Source organism: Eumetopias jubatus, unplaced genomic scaffold (genome assembly GCF_037043125.1).
Source record: "Eumetopias jubatus isolate StellerSeaLion01/CBP00866 unplaced genomic scaffold, mEumJub1_p1.0 scaffold_7, whole genome shotgun sequence".
NCBI classification, from domain to species: Eukaryota; Metazoa; Chordata; class Mammalia; order Carnivora; family Otariidae; genus Eumetopias; species Eumetopias jubatus.
Window position 1 is genome coordinate 48,767,266 of NW_028274813.1, and position 21,489 is coordinate 48,788,754.

A 21,489-nucleotide genomic window follows, 5' to 3' on the forward strand; every position below is an offset into this window, starting at 1 on the left:
GATTTTTGAACCATGTGAATGTGTTAACTATGCAGAAAGTTTAATTAAATAGTAAGTTTATTTAAAAAAAACCAAACAGTTGCTTCCACAATACTTATTTTTATGACATGGCTCTTATCCAGGATGAAGAACTGCCATTATCCACAGAGTCAAAATAAGTTTGTAATTATACCTTGAAAAAAATATCCAGACTTTCAAGCTTTCTCTATTTTGGCCACAAGCTATCACCCTTACTTAAGTGTAGTTAATGAGAGGATTTCGCTGCATTACCTGTCTTTATATACCCAGCAAGAGAGTTTATCACGTGGTGTGGGTGGTTGTCCTTCAAAACTGGTGATTTTTTCCCAAACGTAGGTTCCATCTCTTGTTCGCAAATTAACAAAATAAAGCTTTTAAAAGAGGAGAACACCATTAGCAGACAGGGCATTTAAAACTTAAGTCTGTGTCTGAGGGAATATGTGATCCAAGAATTAATAATACTACTCTTTCCTCTTTAAAAGGTAAAATTTTTCATTGTAAAGTTAATAAAAATGAGACTGTGTTTTAGAAGCAAAAATGACATATGAGACATCCTGAAATGGATCCTGTCCCATCATGCTCTGCCCTATAGACACCAACTAAGCATGGAGCTAACTCTGAAGCAGAAAGACGTGGAAGAAGAGAAGAACACAATGGCTGCATTTTCAATCTATTTTTAAAAACTTGTAAGCTCAAGATTTTCTATTTTTATCTTCTTTTTTAAATATTTGTAAACTTGTAAGATTAAGTGATACACTAAATATTACATTTTGCTGCATTCCTGAATTGAAAGAAAGTATTACTCGATTGCTGTATCCTTTGTCATCATATCCTCCAAAAACGTACAGCTTTCCATTAATGCAAGCACCACAACTTCCTGACATGGAGGTAGGGAGTTCTCCTTCCATGAGGTGCATGGTCCTGCAGCAAGAATAACATGGAATTCCATGACTTTCCAGAAAGGCAAATTAAAATTCCCTTTGAACTCCACGAGTACTCTTTCAGTGAAGATTGTCAGTGACAATTACAATTGAAATGCCATGGTAGGCAATACTGTAAAAACTCTAAGATCCATGGTAAAGATTTTTCAACCTATTGGAAAAAAAATTGCAGAATCTTGACGTAGCACTAGAATTGGGAATTAATTGGTAGAACAAAGCAAAGTCTTCTGGGACAGGCTTAGCCTTGAAAGGAATGGCAAACGACAAAGAGCAAAGAGAGGAAGGGAGCAGGGAAAAGAAACAGCCAGCGAGAATAAAGCATTCAAAGAAAAGGAAAGGGAGACAATAAATGTTACAGTATGTTCTAAGTTTGGTCTTAAATTCCCTGTAGTCTATGAAAATATTTAAAACAGATATTAAGACTGGACATTTTGCAATTTAAAATTACTTACCACAACCCACTATCAATATCATAGGTCCAAATTTCATCATTAGGCAAATATACTTCATTGTCTTCAATAGACTAAAAACAGAATACATAAAATTATGTTTATCAATTACACAGTAACAATTAAATAGTTCCTCAGGATGGGAAAAACTGCGATTAAGATGCTGCAAAATATAAAATCATGAACAGGCTCCAAGATGGGTTTTTCAATTTAAATTAAGATAGATCAAAAAAGAACGGAAAAAAGACGTCTTCTAAGAGAAAGTGGGCAAACAAGAAAGGTTTAGAATACAAAATAACAAGTACATGAGTCTCAAGAAAAAGACTCAGGGCAATCAAACCTTAAAAAAGGGATTCTGAGTTAGGGAATATAGCAAAATAACATTCTGAGCAGAATACTGAAGACTACAAAGTCAGGAAGAAAAGGAATATCAAAAAAAGGCAATATGTTTTGGGTGAAATGAAGGAATAAAGGAAGGAAATTTTTATAAGGTAAATTAAGAGCACTGTATCGGATATCTTGATCTACTGAGCATATTTTTTGAGTGCCTACTATGTGCAAGGCATAGTGTCAGGTGTTCCTTAAATATAGACTCTAAGGATCAAGACAAACTTAGCTAGTCAAAATGACAACTCAGAATCTGAATAATCTCTAAAGAAGCTGATAACATAAACAGAATAGTACATTCTGACATTTATGATGAAAAGAGAAATAAGAATAGAAAAACAATCTTATTTATATTAAGCCTAAAAACTTAGGGATTAAAACAAATCCTTACATAAATCCATCATAATTTATTAGAGTCTATAAAATAATTAAAAAATAGCTAGTTTTAAAAGATAGCAGTTTAAGAATTTCTTAGACTATGTGATGCATACATTATTTACATGCTAAATAGAGTTGGTTAATTTTCTCATTGGTTTGTTAAATTTTAAAAAACATATCTTGAATACCAAGTATCTGACCCCTACCACCATCTCTCTCTCTTCCTCTAACAGACACACTCACACACACACACTCACACACACACACACACACACACACACAAAGCAGAAAATCATTCTGTTAATTCCAAGGAAACTTCCACTCATGTCTGGTTGTGGAAGCCATATTAGATGGATAAGTAAACAAATAATTTTAAGAAGGAGTGTGGTAACTGTATGATTCTGAGGTTTTTTAAAATTTTATTTTATTATGTTATGTTAATCATCTGTATGATTCTAAGGTTTAATGGCATCAGGCTCCAGTAGCCTCATGAACACACTTTTATAAGAGAAATATTATGAAAATAGATTGTCACTCTTCTCCTTAACTCCCTTCAATACTTCCCAACTGCTCCCAGTATAGTCTAAAATTCTTATGATTCTGTACTATATGGCACCTGCTATCCTTCCAAAGCTCATCTTGCCTTTCATTCACTGTGCTCTAGTCTTCTTCCAGTTCTAAATTTCTGCCAGTTCCTTGTTGGCAACAGGGCCTTTACCTGTGCTCTTCTCTCTTCTTGGCATGCTCTCCCAGAATTTGCCTGGCTAACTACTCATTCTTTGGAAATCAGTTTAAATGTTGCTTCTCTAATCTCCCAGAAAAAGGGTAAGGGATTTAAGGTCCCTTTTAAACGCTCTCCTACTGTACTGTACTTTCCCTCCCAAGTCTTTGTCTGTATCACATCCACCCACTACCACCAACCCGTAAGCTTCGTGAGTACATGCATCATGTTTATCTTGTTATAATTCTGTTCCCAGAGCCCAGCACAGTACCCGCACAAAAAAGGCAAATGTGCTGTTTGTTGATTGATTGAGTGAACGGATACATGAATAATACTTGTTAAACTCACAAGAGACTCATCTCAGCCTGATTTAAAAAAAAAAATCTCACTAATCTTTAAATGGGGTGGTACAAAACCACAAATGAATCAAAGAATTGAAAAATGTGGACTTGTTCCTTCTTGTTTTCTGAGAAATTTCATTCTTAAATTATCCCCTCCTTTCTACATCATGTTTTCCTTCTCTACTAGATCATTCCTATAGATATCCAAATGTGCCTTAATGTCACTCACCTTTAAAACAAACAAACCCTCCCTTAACTCCTCCTATTTCTTGGCTCCCTTCACAACAAAACTTCCACACTAACTAGAGTCAATGTCTCCACTGCCTCACCTGTCATTTTCTCATCAATCCAGATTAACCTGGCTTCTGAGCCCATCATTCCACTAAAACTGTTCTGTCAAGAGGACCCTAAAAAAGAAAATTAGTTAACTGATTTATATGGAAATATGGCCCAGAGAGATGGAACATATAAAAAAAAGAAGTTAAGAGACACGGGAAAAGAGAAGAACTTAGTCTAATCAGGATTTCATCAGCATGTAATAGAGAGAATGAGGAAGAGGCAATATTTTGAAGAGACAAAGGGTGAGAATTTTGCAAAACTGTTGAACATCATCAATCCTTGAGATCTAGGAAGTCCTAACAAGTTTCAAGCATAAATAAATAGAAAACCATACCACGACACATCACAGTAAAACAACAGAACATCAAAGAAAAATATATGTTCTTAAAAACTACCAGATTAAAATCAAATCACCTTTGAACAAATGGCAACTCATGACTGAATTCTCATTAGCAACAATAAAGACTAAGTACTAGCCAATGTGTTGAATGAAACTGTCACCCTATAATTCTATTACCCAGTAAAAATACATATTTGAGGGGCGCCTGGATGGCTCAGTCAGTTAAGCATCTGCCATCGGCTCAGGTCATGGTCCCAGGGTCCCGTATTGGGCTCCCTGCTCAGCGGAGAGTCTGCTTCTCCCTCTCCCTCTGCTGCTCCCCCTGCTTGTGCTCTCTACCTCTGTCAAATAAATAAATAAAATCTTAAAATATATATATATACATATTTTAAGAACCAAGGTAAAATAAAGAACTTTTCAGACAAACAAAAGTTGAGACAGTTGGCCAATCATCAACCCTCACTTATAGAAATTGTAATAGTTGTGCTATTTCAGACAAAAGAAAAATGATCTACAATCAAAGATCTGAAATGTGATAAGAAACAATATGACAAGAAATTAGTAAATGTGTGGGTAAATTCAAACACATAAAAAGGGCCAAACTTTTTTTTTTTTTGATGCTTAATTTAAGGGGAGGGAAGCAGGATAGGACCACCTAGGGAAAGGGGTGACTGGACCCTAAACTTTCTAAAGTACTTGAACTCTCTGGAAAGAAGGAAAACTATTAACTTTGAACTTTGTGAAGTATTCATGTTGAAATAGAGTAGCTACTACATGGTTAGAAATAAATCATAAGTTCCACACAAAGACAAAAAAAATGGAAAGAGAACAGAAAACTCCTTAAACAATCCTTGAAATGAGAAAGTTAAGAAGCAGGAGGAAGAGAAACAGAGAGAGGCAAATATAAAACAGATTTGGGGATGCCTGGATGGCTCAGTCAGTTAAGCCACTGACTCTTGATTTCAGCTCAGGTCAGTATCTCAGGGTGGTGAAAATGGAGCCTCACATCAGGCTCCACACTGGGCATGGAGCCTACTTAAGATTCTCTCTCGCCCTCTGCCCCTCCCCCCCACCCCTGCTCTCCCTCTCTCTCTCTCTCAAAACAAAACAAAACTACATCTGGTGAAAACAGTATATCAGAATCACATTAAGTATAAATAGGCTAAATAAACTCTTCAGATAAAATATACAGAGTGTCAGACTAGACAGAAACAAGATCCAGCTATTTTCAGGTTATAACACACACATCTAAAATATATACAGAGTTTCCATCAGAAGATAGAAAAAGGTATACCATGCAAATATTAACCAAAAGAACACTGGTGTAGACGTATTGAGAAAACAGATTTTAAGGCAATATTACTACACATAGAGAGGATCATTACAAAATAATAAAATATTCAATTACTCGGGTAGAATAATTCTAAAATCATATACACATCAAAAGGTAGCCTAAAATACATTAAAGTAAAAACAGACAAGACCACGGGGAGAAACCAACAAATCTACAGTCAGAGTAGGAGTTTTTAATCCCTGTTGCAATAATTGATAGAACAGGAAATAAAATAATCAAAAAGGATATAGGAGATTTGAACAACACAATCAGCAAGATTGATAAAATAGACATATATAAAACACTTCACCTGATCATTAGAATATATATTCTTTATAAGAACTAAGGTATAGGGGCACCTGGGTGGCTTAGTCACTTTAAGCATCTGCCTTCTGCTCAGGTCATAATCCCAGGATCCTGGGATGGAGTCTCATATCTTTGCCCGCCCTTCCCCCATCCTTGCACGCGTGCTCTAATATTAAATAAATAAACTCTTTTTTAAAAAAAAAGAACTAAGGTATATTTATGAAAACTGATTACAGGCTAGTCCTGAAAGCAAGCCTCAACATATTCCAAAGGACTGGCAACAGATAGACATAAACCACATTCTGAATATAACACAATTAAGTTAGAAATTAATAACAGACACCTAACTATAAAAATAACATAGAAATTTAAAATATTTTCCCAAACAACATATGGGTCAAATAAGAAATAATAGTGGAACGTATAAAATATTGGGATTGTAAAATAGCAAAATACTGCTTATCAAAATGAGGAAGACAGTTAAAGAGGTATTCGGAAGAAAACGTATAGCCTTACACACTTAAAGAATTTAAAAGTCTCGAAAAGAATGAGTTAAGCATCCAACTTCAGAAGTTCAAGAAATAACAACATAATAAACCCATAGAAAGTAGGACACAAAAAGCAGACATTAATGAAATTAAAAAAAAACACAACAGAGAAGATCAAGTAAACCAAAAGTTGATGTTTCAGAAGGCTGATAAAGCTCTGGCAAAATTATTCAAAAAAGGAAAGAAAGGAAGTTGCCATTAAATGATTTTAGGAATGGAAGAAGGGCTATGGCTACTACAGAGGGTTTGTGAACAACTTAGATTTATGCCAAGAAATTTTAAAACCTAAATGAAATGGACAGACTCCTGAAGCTGGTGGTGAGGGTGAGGGAACCTTACCAAACTTGACTCAAGAAAAAAATGAAAAATCTGAACAATCCATAGACTTAAATAGATTGAATCAGAGATTTAAAACCTCCTCTACAAAGTAAGTACCAGATGGCTTTACAGATGAGGTCTTCCAAACATTCAAAGAATAATTAATTCAATCTTACAAAAACCATCCCAGAAAATAAAAGAAGGAACAATACCTAATCCACTTACAAACAGATGTAAAAATCCTCCCTCAATAATTAGCAAACAGGATCCAGTAATGTATAAAAAAAAATTATACTAACTTACATTTAATCTAGAAAATGCAGTATCAGTTTTATAGCATTTTATAGCATTTATAGCATTATAATAGCATTATAATACTATTACTATAAATTACTATAAGTTAAGAGACCAAAGGAGAAAAAATATGATTATCTCAGTATGATGCAGAAAAATCACTCTCCAAAATTCAAAAGTCATTCATCAGAAATCAGATGGAAGAAAACTTCCTCAATTTGAAAAAGGTTACCTACAAACAAATAAACAAAACACTAACACAAACATCAAACTTAATGGTTAATAGTTGAAAACTATCCTTCTGAGATTACAAACAAGAAAAAAAACAGCTTCTTTTTAACATTGTACTTTGGGTCCACCAGTGATGTAAAGAAAATTAAAGGAATAAAATTTGAATGGAAGAAACAAAACTGTCATCACTTGTAGATTATATGACTATCTACATAGAAAATAAAAAGAAAATTAACAGATGAATTATGAGAATTAATGTAAATTAAGAAAGCTTGCCAGAATCAAAAGTATTCAAAGTCAACTGTATTTCAAAACACCAGCAACAATCAGAAAATTTAGTTTAAAAAAAATTAACAAGGGCGCCTGGGTAGCTCAGTTGGTTGGGCAACTGCCTTCGGCTCAGGTCATGATCCTGGAGTCCCAGGATCGAGCCCCACATCGGGCTCCCTGCTCAGCGGGGAGTCTGCTTCTCCCTCTGACCCTCCCCCATCTCGTGTTCTCTCTCTCTTAAATAAATAAATAAAATCTTAAAAATAAATAAAATAAAAAAATAAACAAAATAAAACACTAAACCCCTCCCAAAAAAATTAACAATAGAAATAAAAAATACAAAGAAATAAATACAATAGAAGGTGTACAAGATCCCTATGAAAACACCATAAAGCTTTATAAAAAAAAAATTAAAAAATCCTGGAGAGGTATACTATATAATTGGAGAAGACTCAATTTCATAACATGTCTGTCACCCTCATATGATCTAATGATTGCATACAGTAACAAAATCTCATTAGGGTACTTTTTTGACAATCTCCCTCTAAAGTTTATACAAATGAGGAAGCACTGTGAAAACAATTACACAGTTCCTCTAAGAGTTAAATATTGAATAACTATATGACCGAGCCTTTCAACTCCTAGGTACTCAAAAGAATTGAAAATAGGGGCTCAGATATTTCTATGCCAATTTCATAGCAGCATTATTCACAGTACAGAAAAAATGGCAACGACCCAAGTATCCATCAACAGATGAATGGATAAGCAAAATGCGGTATAGACATACAATGTATCTTATTCAGCCCTAAAAAGGAATGAGGTTCTGATATATACTATAACACAGATGAACCTTGAAAACATTGTGGTAATAAACCAGACTCAGAAAGATAAATATTGTATTATTCCAATTATTTGGAATATCTAGAAAAAGGCAAATTCATAAAGACAAAAAGATTAGAAGTTACGAGGGACTGAGGAAAGGAGTATGAGTTATTGCATAATGGATATAGAGTTTGTTTGGAGAAATGAAGAGTTTTGGAACTAGACAGTGGTTAACACTGTACAACACTGTGGAATGTAATTAATACAACCGAATTGTACACTAAGCTATGGCTAAAATGGCAAATTATAAGTTTTACATATTTTACTACAAAATAGTAAAGAAAATTACAAAAGCACAAAAGTCTCTAAAAAACCAAAATATTCCTGAAGAACAAGCTAGAATGGATATTTAAACTTATAATTTGTGCTCGCTTCGGCAACACATATACTAAACTTATAATTTAACATTTAAACTTCTAATAAAGCTATTATAATTTACATAATGTGGTTCTGTCAAAAGAAAAGAGAGACCAATTGAACATAATAAAGAACCTAGAAAGAGAACACACATGCATGAAAACTTGATGTGTGATAGACTGAGTTTACATGTTAGCAGGGAAAGGGGGGACTATTTAATATATGACACAAGGACAACTGGTTATCCATATAGAAAAAATAATGAAACTGGATCCCTATCTTAAACCAATTAAGCAAACAAAAAATTCAGATTTAAAAAAGGTTGAAAGAGGGACAGCAAAACTGAAAATTGTTTAGAATATAGAAAATTTTATGATCTTCATATTGTGACAGATTAAAGATGCACAAAGCACAAAGAATAAAGGAAAAAACTGAAATTACATTAAAATGAACTTGTGTTGAACAAAAGACAATCATCAAGAAAGCACAAAGACAAGCTACAAACTGAGAAGACATATTCAATTTGTACAACTATATACTTAAAGAATTCCTATAAATCAGTTAGAAAAAAAAACCAAATAACCCAATAGACAAATGAGCAAAAGATATGAACCAGCATTTTTACAGAAGAGGAAATACAAATAGTTTATAATAGTTCATAGGACAAGACACTTAACTTTATTAGTAATCATAGAAAAGCAAACAAAACCGCAATGAAATATGTCACACTCACTGGACTGGCAAAATATTTCAGGCCAGATGGTACCAAAGGCTGTCAAGGATGTGGAGTAAGGAGGAGGCCGAGGGGAGTGTAAACTGATACACATATTTTGGGAACAGTGACATCTCCAAGTGAATTTGGAGATGTGGGATACCAAGAGACCCAGCAGTCCATTCGTTGGTATGTGCCCTAGAGAGTGCGCATGCTTGTGCACATATAATAGGAGACATGTTATAAGAATGCTCAGTGTAGCACTCCTTAACAATACCAAAAAAAAAAAAAGAAATATTCAGCAATAGTGGAATAAATTGCAGTAAATTCACACAACAGAATATTATACAGGACACACATCAGATGAGTGAATCCAGGGGTGATTTTCAAAATATTTAATAACCAGGCAGCACAGAAACTGACTAATCAGAATGGACATCAAGTCAAAACAGGTACAGCCATGCAAGGGCACATTAGCCGAATACAAGCAATGTGTGAATCTAAAACACATACATTTACTAAAAGAACTAAGTCACAAAAGAAAATGTATGCTAGGATTCCAAAACCAAATAATATACTGTTTAGAGATAGACACGTGTGTGGCAAAACTATAAAGAAAAGAGTGATTAACTAGAAATCAAGATACTGGTACCCTATGGGATGGGAGGAGCATTCTAATCCATGAAAGACAAACAGAAAACTTCTAAGGTACTGGTTCTAGTCGATTTTTTTTTTTTAAAGATTTTATTTATTTATTTGAGAGAGAGAGAGAATGAGAGACAGAGAGCACGAGAGGGAAAAGGGTCAGAGGGAGAAGCAGACTCCCTGCTGAGCAGGGAGCCTGATGTGGGACTCGATCCCGGGACCCCAGGATCATGACCTGAGCCGAAGGCAGTCGCTTAACCAACTGAGCCAACCAACTGACCCTCCACCAGCAAAAAGATTATGACCTGCTGAAAGCTCAGATGATGGTTAGCCTTTTTTAGCAATAAAGTATTTTTAAATTAGGGTATGTACATTTTTTAGACATCATTTTTTAGACATCATGCCATTGCACATTTAAGAGACTACAGTATAATGTAACTTTTATATGCACTGGGAAACCAAAACGAAATCTAGTTGATTTCTTAATCTGGAAGTTAAACATGTTTAACTTAAATGATACTTATTTTACCTATTCTTTTTGTACATACGTTTCAAATTTTAAAATTAAGAAAATAAAATTTTCAGAAGTGAATACGAAGTCACTCACAAAAGCGGCAAGGGAAGCTGCAGAACCAGCCTCTGATCTCCTCGAGGAAGAGCAAGGTCTGAAATAATGGCAGAGAACAGGACCGGCAAGGTAACCGCTGCTGTCACTGGGGAGGAACACGCTGCCGGTTTGTAGCTCTGCCTTTTATGTCAGGGACCTCGATCTTCCTATAGATTCTATTGCTGGGTAAGAATCCTCTGCAGCTCCTTGTTTTTACATCTTTACTCCGAGTCCAAATTTAGCACAGATTCATCTAACCAAGTCCAAGCCACTTGCCCACAACCTAGCTGCAAAAGAGGCTGGAAAAATGAGTACGCGGCACTCAGCCTCTTTTTATAGGTCACCTCCTCTAAGCTCTACCCAATTCTAGATACTGGGGATACAACAGGGAACAAAACTTCTATCTTTATAGAATTTACATTCTAGGGAAGTAGGTAGGAGGTAGTCAGACAACTACAACAAATACCCCTACAAGACTCATTTGATGGGCGATACTACAATAAAGAAAGGAGGTTCAAATTTTGGGCATCTGAAAAGAATAAATGTCTTCCACATGACGTGGATGGCCTATGTGACCCTCTAAGAATATGTAAAGCAGAACGATTAGGTTAAAGAGAATACACACTTAAGCCTTTTCATACACATCACTAAACTTCTCCTTCAAAAAGGTCATACAAATTTGTGCTCCCAACACCAGACTAATTCATTTCCCCATGCTCTTCTCAAAAATTCTTTTTAATATTTGCAAATTGAAGAAGAAAAAAATCTCATTTTTGGTTGGGTTTCTTTGATTCATATTATATTTCTTCTTGTGTAAATTGCTTGTACATATCCATTGGTCATTTTTCAATGGAGATATTAACTTTTATTTGTACAGTTATTAATCTTTATTTTTGCCTATCATATATATTGCAAATATTTTCCCCAGTTTGTCACTTGCTTTCTTACTTTATGGTGTTTAAAACCATATTTTTTAACTTTTTTTAAAGTTTTATCTACCAATCTTCCTTCATAGTTTTACCCAATTCATTTTTCTTTTCTCAAGATTTGAAAAGTCACATATTTTCTTCTGATATGATATACCTTAATTTTCCTACATTAACTCTTCAGTCCTAAGGCTCCACTATCATCTTCCTCTAGCTATACCCAGGCCACTTATTGCATGAGTAATTGTTTTTCCAGAATTAAAATGCTACCTTTTAAGTATAAAATAGTCTGGTATGCTAGGCTGTTTATGTAGTTTCTTTTCCATTCCATCATGTTATCTCATCTTGCACCAGGACTACTGATTTAACTATTATAGTATTGTGATATGTTTTAGTATCTGGCATTGTAAGCCTCCCATCTGGAATCTTTTCAAACACATTCTAAATTGATCTTCCCTTTAAGTCCACATCCAAAACAGAAATATGTAGTTATGCATATTTATGCAGATATTTTCTATAAGGAAAAGTTCAGGGCAGAAAGTACTAACATCAATTGTGTTATGGAAATAAAATCCTAAGAGGAAAGCATACTACCTACAAACATGCTAAACCCCTGTGCTTTTCCTCCAAAATTTGGGGAAACTACTCAGAACTTTTCAACATTCCCTGTAGCAGTACTAAAGTTTGCATGAAGTTCAGTGATACTGAAAGGATATGGAAGAAGTAGGAGCAAAAGAAAATTCTGGCACCAATTCAAATGTGCCACTTACTCTTTTCAGCACTTCTGCTCTCACCTCTAGAGAGAAGTAGAGTTGTTTTCAGATGCCATGTCCTATAGAATATGTCCCAACAACAGAGTAATGAGTAATCCAGACAGTTATCTGTGGGCCATTCAAGCTTTAGGATATATATTTGTGAATTTTAACACACATCGTTTTTTGTTAATAAGGAAGAAAACTGTGATTAGAACATACAATCTGGAATTATTTGATCATTATTCTTAACTACTGACTGCTGGATTACCTCCAGATTCCAAGGCCTTTTAGCTATCTTCTGTTCAGAAGGATCTGAATAAAAAGGAAGGATTCAACTTTTTCTCATGATATGCTGTCTTTTTTGCCTCCCATTTTCTTTCCTTCCACTCATGCCTTAGACGTATTTTAGCTGCTGATAATCCCTGAAATTTAAAAAGTACAGGCATACCTTGTTTTATTGCACTCGTTTTACTGCGCTTCACAGATACTGTGTTTTTTTAAAAACTGAAGGTTCAAGACTTCAGTGGCAGAAGGAACTGCAGATGTGGTAGAAATAGCATGAGTACTAGAATTAGAAGTGAAGCCTAAAGAGGTGACTGAGTTGCTGCAATCTCAGGATAAAACTTGAGCGGATGAGAAGTTGTTTCTTATGCATGAACCAAGAAAGTGGTTTCTTGTGATGGACTCTACTCCTGGTGAAGAGACTGTGGAGATGGTGGAAATGACAACGAAAGATTTAGAATATTACATTTTCTATTCTTAATAAGGCAGCAGAACAGTTTGAGTATTGACTCCAGTTTTGAAAGAAGTTCTACTGTGGGTAGATATGCTATCGAACAGCATCACATGCTATGAAGGAATTATTAATGAAAGCAAGAGTCAATCGATAATGCAAACTTCCTCATTGTCGTACTTTAAGAAGTTGCCACAGCCACTCTACCTTCAGCAACCACCACCCTGATCAGTCAGCAACCACCAACATCAAGGCAAGACCCTCCACCAGCAAAAAGATTATGACCTGCTGAAAGCTCAGATGATGGTTAGCCTTTTTTAGCAATAAAGTATTTTTAAATTAGGGTATGTACATTTTTTAGACATCATTTTTTAGACATCATGCCATTGCACATTTAAGAGACTACAGTATAATGTAACTTTTATATGCACTGGGAAACCAAAAAATTCATCTGACCTCCTTTATCTTGGTGGTCTGGAGCCAAACCTGCAATATCCAAGGTATGCCTGTAGGAGACTAGCTAAAGCTGTGCGGCACTTTTCAGAGCAGTTCTTACAGCACTCTACTCATTGGATCGATAAATAGTCTATTCACTGACTGCCACCTGAACACCTGGAATCTTATCAATTACACGATTTTCAAGATTAAAATGACATAAAAATAGTCAGACATTTCATTTGTAGGCCCAAAAGAAATGTACACTGTCACCAGATCTGAGATAGTGCAGATTACTATTTTAAATGAGATTTTTTTCACTTAACTTTTGCAATCTTAAGAGTCAGTATAGCAGAAGTTTGACACCTCTACATCTTCAAGTGGCAGAGCTCAAAAACAATCAAAATATTTCTTCTGCATAAAACCATCATTATATCTAGGCTCTTTTTCTATAAAGAACAAATGGTGGAAATATTAGACATTAAGAAAGCAGAGACATCTAATTTATGTTAGTTTATCATAGAAAAAAAATAGCCTTTGGAAATCCAATACACCTATGTTGGAATCTCCTGCCCTTGAGGTCAAACGGACATTATTCATTCTCATTGACTCATCATCCTTATTTTTAATGGGGATATTACTTACCTGACAGGGTATGGAAAAGATTATATAAGATAAGGGATATGAAAGTTCCTAGCACATGCCAGGTATAGTAGGCACTCAAAGATTAGTTCTAATTTTCCCGTCCTAATACTGCACCAAATTAAAAATAAACACACAAACAAAACAACAAAAACCGACTTGGATCTGAGAATCATTTAACAGAGACAGTATGTACTTTATTTCAGTGAGTGATTCAATCATGTTACATCTGTCACATTATAGTATCGAGACAGTCAGAAAATGTAGGTTCTACTTCCAAGAGAACTTCCAGATGGCTTGCTTTAAAAAACAAAACAACAACAACAAAAAAACCCTGTAAACTGAAGGGGTTGGCATATATTCCTGGACTGTTTTCCGGCTTTAGAATCCTTGGTTCTATAATCCTATGATTATAGAAACTAAAACAAATACACACATTCAAACCCCCACTGTGATAAACATTGAAGCAATTTTTAGTATACTATTGTTGCTAATATGCCTCTATTTTGAGACTCGAAAAAACTTCGTAATTACCCAATGATAAAGGAATGCCACTAAAAATCGCTTAGAAATATTCAAATGCTTCCGTGATTTCAATATTCCGAATCGCGCTGTAGCAATAGGAAATATTTACAAAATAATACAGCACGGCGTCCTCGTTGTGCCTTTAAGTCTGCGCAAGCATTTAGAGAGAATTAATCGCGCAGAGACGGACTTAGTGTTGGCCAGACCGGGGGTTACTGGACAGCTGCGGGGGGTCGGGGCCCGGAGAGTGGGAAGAGCCCCGGAACGCGGGTTTGAAGGCTTTCAAAGTGGAAGCAACGGCGGGGCGGCGTCAAGCCCTGGCGCGGCTGGGAGAGCGGCGGACGGCGGAGAGGCGGGCGGGGCGCGGGGCGCGCCGGGCTCGGGCCGCGGACCGGCCGCCGCCTCGGGGCCGGGTGTGGGCGGGCGCTCGGCGTCCGCTCGGGCCGAGAGGCCGGGTGGGTTCCCGGCGCGAGTCCGCCCCGTCCCGCTCTTCCCCTTACCACGTAGCCCCCCCACACGTAGAGGAAGTTTCCGTCCACCACGGCGCAGTGGCCGCTGCGCTCCTCCGCCACGCAGAACGGCTGCGAGTCCGCCATCCGCGCCGTCGCTGGGTCCAGCCGCTGGGCGCGCCGCAGCCCCTGCCCACGGAGCGGCCTCTCCTCCCGCCCGGCTCCTCCACGCACGAACGGAACGCGTCGAGGGTCGAGATTGGTGGGAAGGCGGAACGAGTGCGTCTGCGCCGTCCCGCAGCCCGCCCGGGAAGCCCGGTCCAGGGTGGCGTTGCCCGTTAGGGATGCTCGACTCTGAGCAGTGACGGAGGTGCCTTGGCTTCGGCACCCTGCCACCAGCTGATTTCTTTCCGCTTGGGATCGCGTCGTTTTGGCAGTACAACCTAACTCTGTATCTTATTCCCCCCCATAAATAGACTTCTGGTCCATAGAGTTGATGCTGCTCTGACATAACATATTAATTAATGCTTTGTGTGGGCTTCCTTTTCCATTCAACCTGCAGCAAAGACGGTTATCCACAAGAATGCGGGGGGTGTGTTTGTATGTATTTAATAGAAATGTATATATATATATATATTTTTTTTTTTTTCGTTAGGGATTTTCTAAAACGTGTTCCAACAAACTACGGCCTGGGGGCCAAAGTCAGTCTGCCGCCAGTTTTTGTATGGCCCACAAGCTAAGGACAGTTTTACATTTTTAAATGGTTGAAAAAAAATCTAAAGAAGAACAATGTTTTGTGACTCGTGAAAATGAGAAGAATTCAAATTTCATCATCTGTCCATGAAGTTTTATTGGCAGTCAGCCACCCTAATTCGGTTACGTGTTGACTACGGCTACTTTAACCCCACAACCACAGGGTTGAGTGGTCTGAGTTTAGCAGTTGCAACAAAGACCATATAGGCCACACTGCTGGAAATATTGACCCTCTGGCCTTCCTACAGACAAAGCTGGCGAACCCTAGTCATTAAATGATGCTACCGAAGTAAAACTACGGTCAGGAAGGAAGATAATTCCACCAGTGTCTGTAAATGCGCTTGTCCAGAGTCATTCTTTGAAGAGATTGTGGCTGCCCATGACTCAGAACAAGTTCATTCATTCTTTTATTATGTACATATTAAGTACCTGCTTAATCTGCTTAATGTAGATCCTTGGTTCTCAGGCTCTTTTAGACTGGAAACACTGAAGGACTCAAGTATTATTGAGTCCCCAGAACCTAGGACCAAGTACATAATAAATATTTGTTGACTAAATGAGCGAAAAGACAAAGTGAATTTTAAGATGAGTAAGACATAGTTCTATCACAAGGGCTTCAAAGTCCAGTCAGAGGGAAAGATATATAAAGAAATACATGTGGTGTGGGATGAGGAGTTGTATAGTTGAAATGTGGATAAAATACAGCAGAAAAATGGGAAGGAAAGATGTGATCTATTGAGGAAGGGGGTGTACAAAAAGAGACACTTGAGTTTTCATACAAGTTGTATAAAGTTATTAATATATGTAACCCATATGCCCACGGGTGGGTCTTTGTCCCAAGAACCCCCTTTCTACCTGCAGTGGAATTCCAAAGCCCTGTCCAAGATTTCTGTAAATTCTCAGGATTATAATCTCATAGTCACTTCTGGCTTTAAACTCCTACTGCTACTGGAATAATCCCACTCACAGACTCACGGATCTTCTCACTATGGAGCATGCTATATCTCTTCTCCGATGCATCATTCCAGGCATGACACTCAGAAGCATACCATATTTTCTTTAAAAACCCACTCTTAAAAGTCATTTGTATTGCTACTAAATTTTACTGAAATGAAAGATAAAAGTAAAAAGACGATAGAGAAGGGGTTTATATCATAGAAAGAAAATAATTGCAAACAGAACATTAGATACCCTTGTTCCTCAAACTCCATTTAGCCACCCCATCATTGCGGCCTTTGTCAAAGATAAAGTCAGACACTGGTTCAAGAGGTGAGGATGGATTTTTTTTTTCCCCAACAGTAAACTACTGATATAAGGAAGGGGTTCCGGTACTACCTGAAATCAGCTTTGTGGAAACAGAAGGCTGGAGACTTTCAAAAGGCAGGGAGGGGTGTGCTAAGGGAAGGCACTGAGGAGTGCTGAGGGTGGGGATGATTCATGTGACTAAGCCATCTGGGCTCGCTAATTGGAGCCTAACCAAGGGAAGAAATGAACTTCTATCTTTATGACCAGAGCTGGTGGTGCAAGTTAAACAAGGCACCCACCAAAGTTAGGCCTGTATCTTCCCACTCAGGAACTGGAATTCAGAGCCACAGTTCTCTCCCTGAATGTTTGCATTTCAAAAAGACAGCTCTCCCATCTTCAGAGAAAGGGTTTGGGATGGTAGATTTACATCTGAAAGTCGGAGGAAGTATAATTGCAAACTTTCTAAAGTAACTGCTGTAAGAGTGGGCTCAGGATCTATCTGCCTACCACCAGATTTGGGACTGGAACAAACAAAATTCTCCTGGCAGCCTTGAGCTTTTTCAGGAAGGCACTCTAAGGGGTCCTGGGGTCATTCTAGCGGATGTGGCCTTGAGCTGTTAGAAACAATGCTAGCGTTCAAGTCTCTAAGTGTGTGTACGCAGGAGGTGTGGGGGATGAAATCATCTGTGCTGAGACTATGCAGTTTTTATAGGCCAAGGTTGAGGCCTAGCTGAGAATAGTGCTCAGGTGAGCATGACTAGAATTTGGTCAAGGAGAGAGTCTTGGTCACGTTTTCACTGGCCTTCTCTCCTTAGTCCCCAGCCTCAGAACATTTGCTGACTCCTCTCTACATTCTTTCCCTCCAAGATTATCCCCAAGGAATATTAAATTCTTCTCTATTATTCAGAAGAACTCAGGCTACCAAACTCCTTCCCACATTCCCAAACTCGGGTCTAAGAGCATCTTTCCTTGTCTAACCCCACCAATGGTAGAAAACAAAAAAGGCATGAGCAAGACCCAGTTCCCTTCAGAGCAGTTGTAATTTTTTTAATGGTTTGTATTTAATAATGAGGAAGGACAAACAATATTTTAAAGAAAAAAGAGTAATGCCAAAATGAGTGCCTCTGTGCTCACCACTCTCCTTCAAAAAAAAGGATAACCCCTTTGCCAGCCCTTCTTCTCAGACTCTTGCCCCCCATGCAGCAGTAATCACTAGACTGAATTTCACATTACTTATTCCCTAGCTCCTCTTTATAGTTTTACCACACAGATCATTTTTGAACTTTGTATAAATGGAATCATGCTGTATATATTCTTCTAAGATTTGCTTTTATTCACTCAACATATGCCTGAGGTTAACTCCCTTGTGTGGGTGTGTAAATCTGTTTTTCCCTTGCTAGCACGTTTTATTGTATGAACATTTTGGAATATATTTATCCTTTGTACTGTTAAAGGTCACCTAGGTTCTTCCTAGTTTTTACTATAACGACAAGGTTATTAGTAAATATTTTGGGGTTTATGGACCACAAAGTATCTGTCAGAACTATTTAATTCTCCCTTTGCCACATGAAAATAGCTACAGACAATATATAAACAAACTTGGCTATATTCCAATAAAACTTTATTTATGGACACTGAAATTTGAACTTCATAAATCTATATGTGTCACAAGAATTCCGGCCTTTCGTCATGGAGACAGAGAGAAGTGGACAGGGTTTAGAAATACTTAAAAACTAGAACGCAGAGCACCTGGCTGGCTCAGTCAGTGGAGTATGCAACTCTTGATCTCAGGGTTGTGAGTTTGAGCCCCACATTGGGTGTAGAGATTACTTTAAAAAACAAAAAGTAGAACCCAAGGGACTTGGCTGATTGATTTATGGGGGATGAAGGAGAGGGAGGAGTCAAGGATGCTGCCTAGTTTACTAGCCTGGTCAGTGGGTGAAGAGGTAATGAATTAGTGTAGTGAACATGAGAGGAGGAACATATCTGGAAGGGATGATGGTGAGTTCATTTGGGGGCATACTAAGTTGGATTTGAAGCAGAGAGAAATAGGAACTAGAAATACGGATTTTGGAGTCATCAGCATAGAGTTGTTCACTGAAGTATTAGGGCTTTATGAGCTAGCCAGGTGAAGGAGATTTGGATGGCAAGTTGGTGCTGGCTGTTGGCAGGAGGCCTTTACATCTTAACACGTAGACCCTTTCATAAAGCTGCTGGAGGGCAGGGGCCTTACCCAAGAACTAGTGACCCAAGAGAGAGCAAGACAGAAATAGCAATGTCTTTTATGACCTGTCCTATCTACAATATCCTACTGGTTATACAGGTCAGTCCTCTTCAGTGGGGGAGGGGAATACAAGTTATGAACACCAGGAAGCAAAAATCATTGGGGGCTATCTTAGAGGCTGGCAACACAATCTGGATGGTTGCTTCCATCTGTTTTCTCCCATGACACTCACTTTTTGAAGAGAACAGGCCAGTTGGCTTTTAGATTGTCCCACATTCTGGATTTGTCTGATTGTTTCCTCAAGTTGTAATTTAACTTAGTTCTCTCTCCTCCATGTCTTCTTAAGCCAGAAGTTAGATCTACACTTGATTAAATTGAGCTTAACATTTTTGGCAAGCATACTTCATAGGTGACATTGTATATGTCATATATTGCATTACACCCTGTAACAAAACTTCAAATTAGCCCCCTTTTAGTGATGCTAAGTTTGATACTTGGTTATCTCTGAATGATTCATTTTAAGAGTAAGTTCTCTCCTTTGTATTATTAGCTTGTTAATCTGGAGGATAATACTTTGGGACTGCACAAATATCTGTTCTCCAAAACTTTTATCTGATGTTTTCAACATTTTATATCCCTATTCCCTCCACTTTCCTGCCCATAGATAACCATTTGTTTTCTGTTTATCCTTCTGGTGGTTAAACAGATACAGTCAATGATCATTATTTATGCATTCTATATTTGTGAATTTATCTACTTGATAAAATTTATTCGTAACTCCTAAATCATACTGGGGGCTTTCACAGTCATTTGAAGACATGCACAGAGCAGTGAAAAATTTTAGTTCCCTCTCACACATGTTCGTGGCTGAGATTGAACAAGGTGACACTGTTTTCTTTCTTCATCTCTCATCCTATAAACAAGTGTCTATGCCACATTTTCTGCATTTTTATGTTTTTTGTTGGTGATTTTGCTGTTTAAAATGGCCTCCAAGCATAGTGTGAAAGTGCTTTCTAGTGTTGCAAGGCACACGAAGCCTGTGATGTGCCTTAGGGAGAAAATACATGTGTTAGATAAGCTTCCTTCAGGCATGAATAATAGTGCTATTGGTCTTGAGTTCAAGGTTAATGAATCAATTACATATTGAGGGTGGCTTGAAATAGAAACATCCATCAAACAAGGTTATATACTGGTTAGTTGATGAAAATGTTGTGACTGGAGACTCACAAGAACCTAGCCCTCTATTTCCTCTAGTAGCAATGATTAAATATTTGCTAATGCAGTGTTGGTGGTGACTTTATAGAACATTACCTCAAATGATGAGAATCAGACTGTATGTTTCTCTATTTTTATTTCCTCACCTTTCTTACATAAACGTTCAAATTTTCTTTGCAATGCTTTTGTCCTCAGAATATATTTCACTGAAAGTATACAGAGAACTGTGTTCAGTAATCAGTTTTCTCTATGATGTTATATTTCCAATTTAATGTACAGATAGGTGTTTGGGTGTGCTTTCAATTTTGAGTTTACTTTTTTCTTTTCTATTTTTTGAATATGTAAAACATATAAATGGGTCTATGGTTGAAAGTCTTACTGGGAAGAAAGTCTCACTTCCATCCTTATCCCATCCTGTCCTTTACAGTTAGACATTTTGGGGCTCTTGGGTGGCTCTGTTGGTTAAGCCTCTGACTCTCAATCTCAGGGTCCTGACTTCAAGCCCTGCATTGGTCTCCATGCTGGCCATGGAGCTTACTTAAAAAAAAAAAAATAGATACAGTTAGCCATTTTTTCAGTGTCTAGTGTAACATTCAGGTTTTTAAAAATACAAAATCAAGTAAATACATATACATGTATGTATTATATTCTTATTTCCTCTCCTTTACCATATTTCAAAAAGTTAATCATGTATGCTGGAAGTCACTGTATATCAGCACTTAGAAATCGTCTCAACTCATTGGAGCGTTTTTAAAGTGTGGTAGATTAAGAGTGCACGTGCTGGAATCAGACTAAGTTCACATCACTTACCGAATGTTTCATCTTGAGGGAAGCATCTACCGTCTTTGCGTTGTTTTCTCACCTGTAAAATGAGGGTGTTGAAAAAATAGCACACAGCCCCTTCAGTTTTATGAGCAATACAACAGTTAATACATTTCAAGCGCTTATGACTTTACGTGGAACAAAGGAAGCCCTCAACTTAAATACAAATCAGGGTGGGTGGGAATGGTGGTGATTTGCAGCAACTTCGAGTGAATGTCGGGGAAAACCCTGTAGTGACACAATATTTCCAGAGCCTGTGTGAAGTAGAGAACAGGAGTACCTAGGGGCCCCCGGGTCCAGGATGAGCCGGACGGGAGTCCCGGAAGATGACAGCAAGGAGGGCAGCGA

At 37.5% G+C, this 21,489-nt stretch overlaps 1 protein-coding gene across 1 annotated transcript in view; it reads right to left on the reverse strand.

The window, feature by feature from the left end:
• KLHDC1 (kelch domain containing 1) overlaps positions 1-15,065 on the reverse strand; it is a 49,173-nt gene extending 34,108 nt beyond the window's left edge. Inside the window, exons 1-4 of the mRNA XM_028101383.2 lie at positions 14,934-15,065; positions 1,412-1,482; positions 822-939; positions 271-389 (exon numbers count right to left, since the gene is read on the reverse strand). Coding sequence (XP_027957184.1) covers positions 271-389; positions 822-939; positions 1,412-1,482; positions 14,934-15,029 — 404 coding nt within the window. The 5' untranslated portion in view covers positions 15,030-15,065. The remainder of the gene's footprint in view (positions 1-270; positions 390-821; positions 940-1,411; positions 1,483-14,933) is intronic.
• Positions 15,066-21,489: the final 6,424 nt, after the last annotated feature.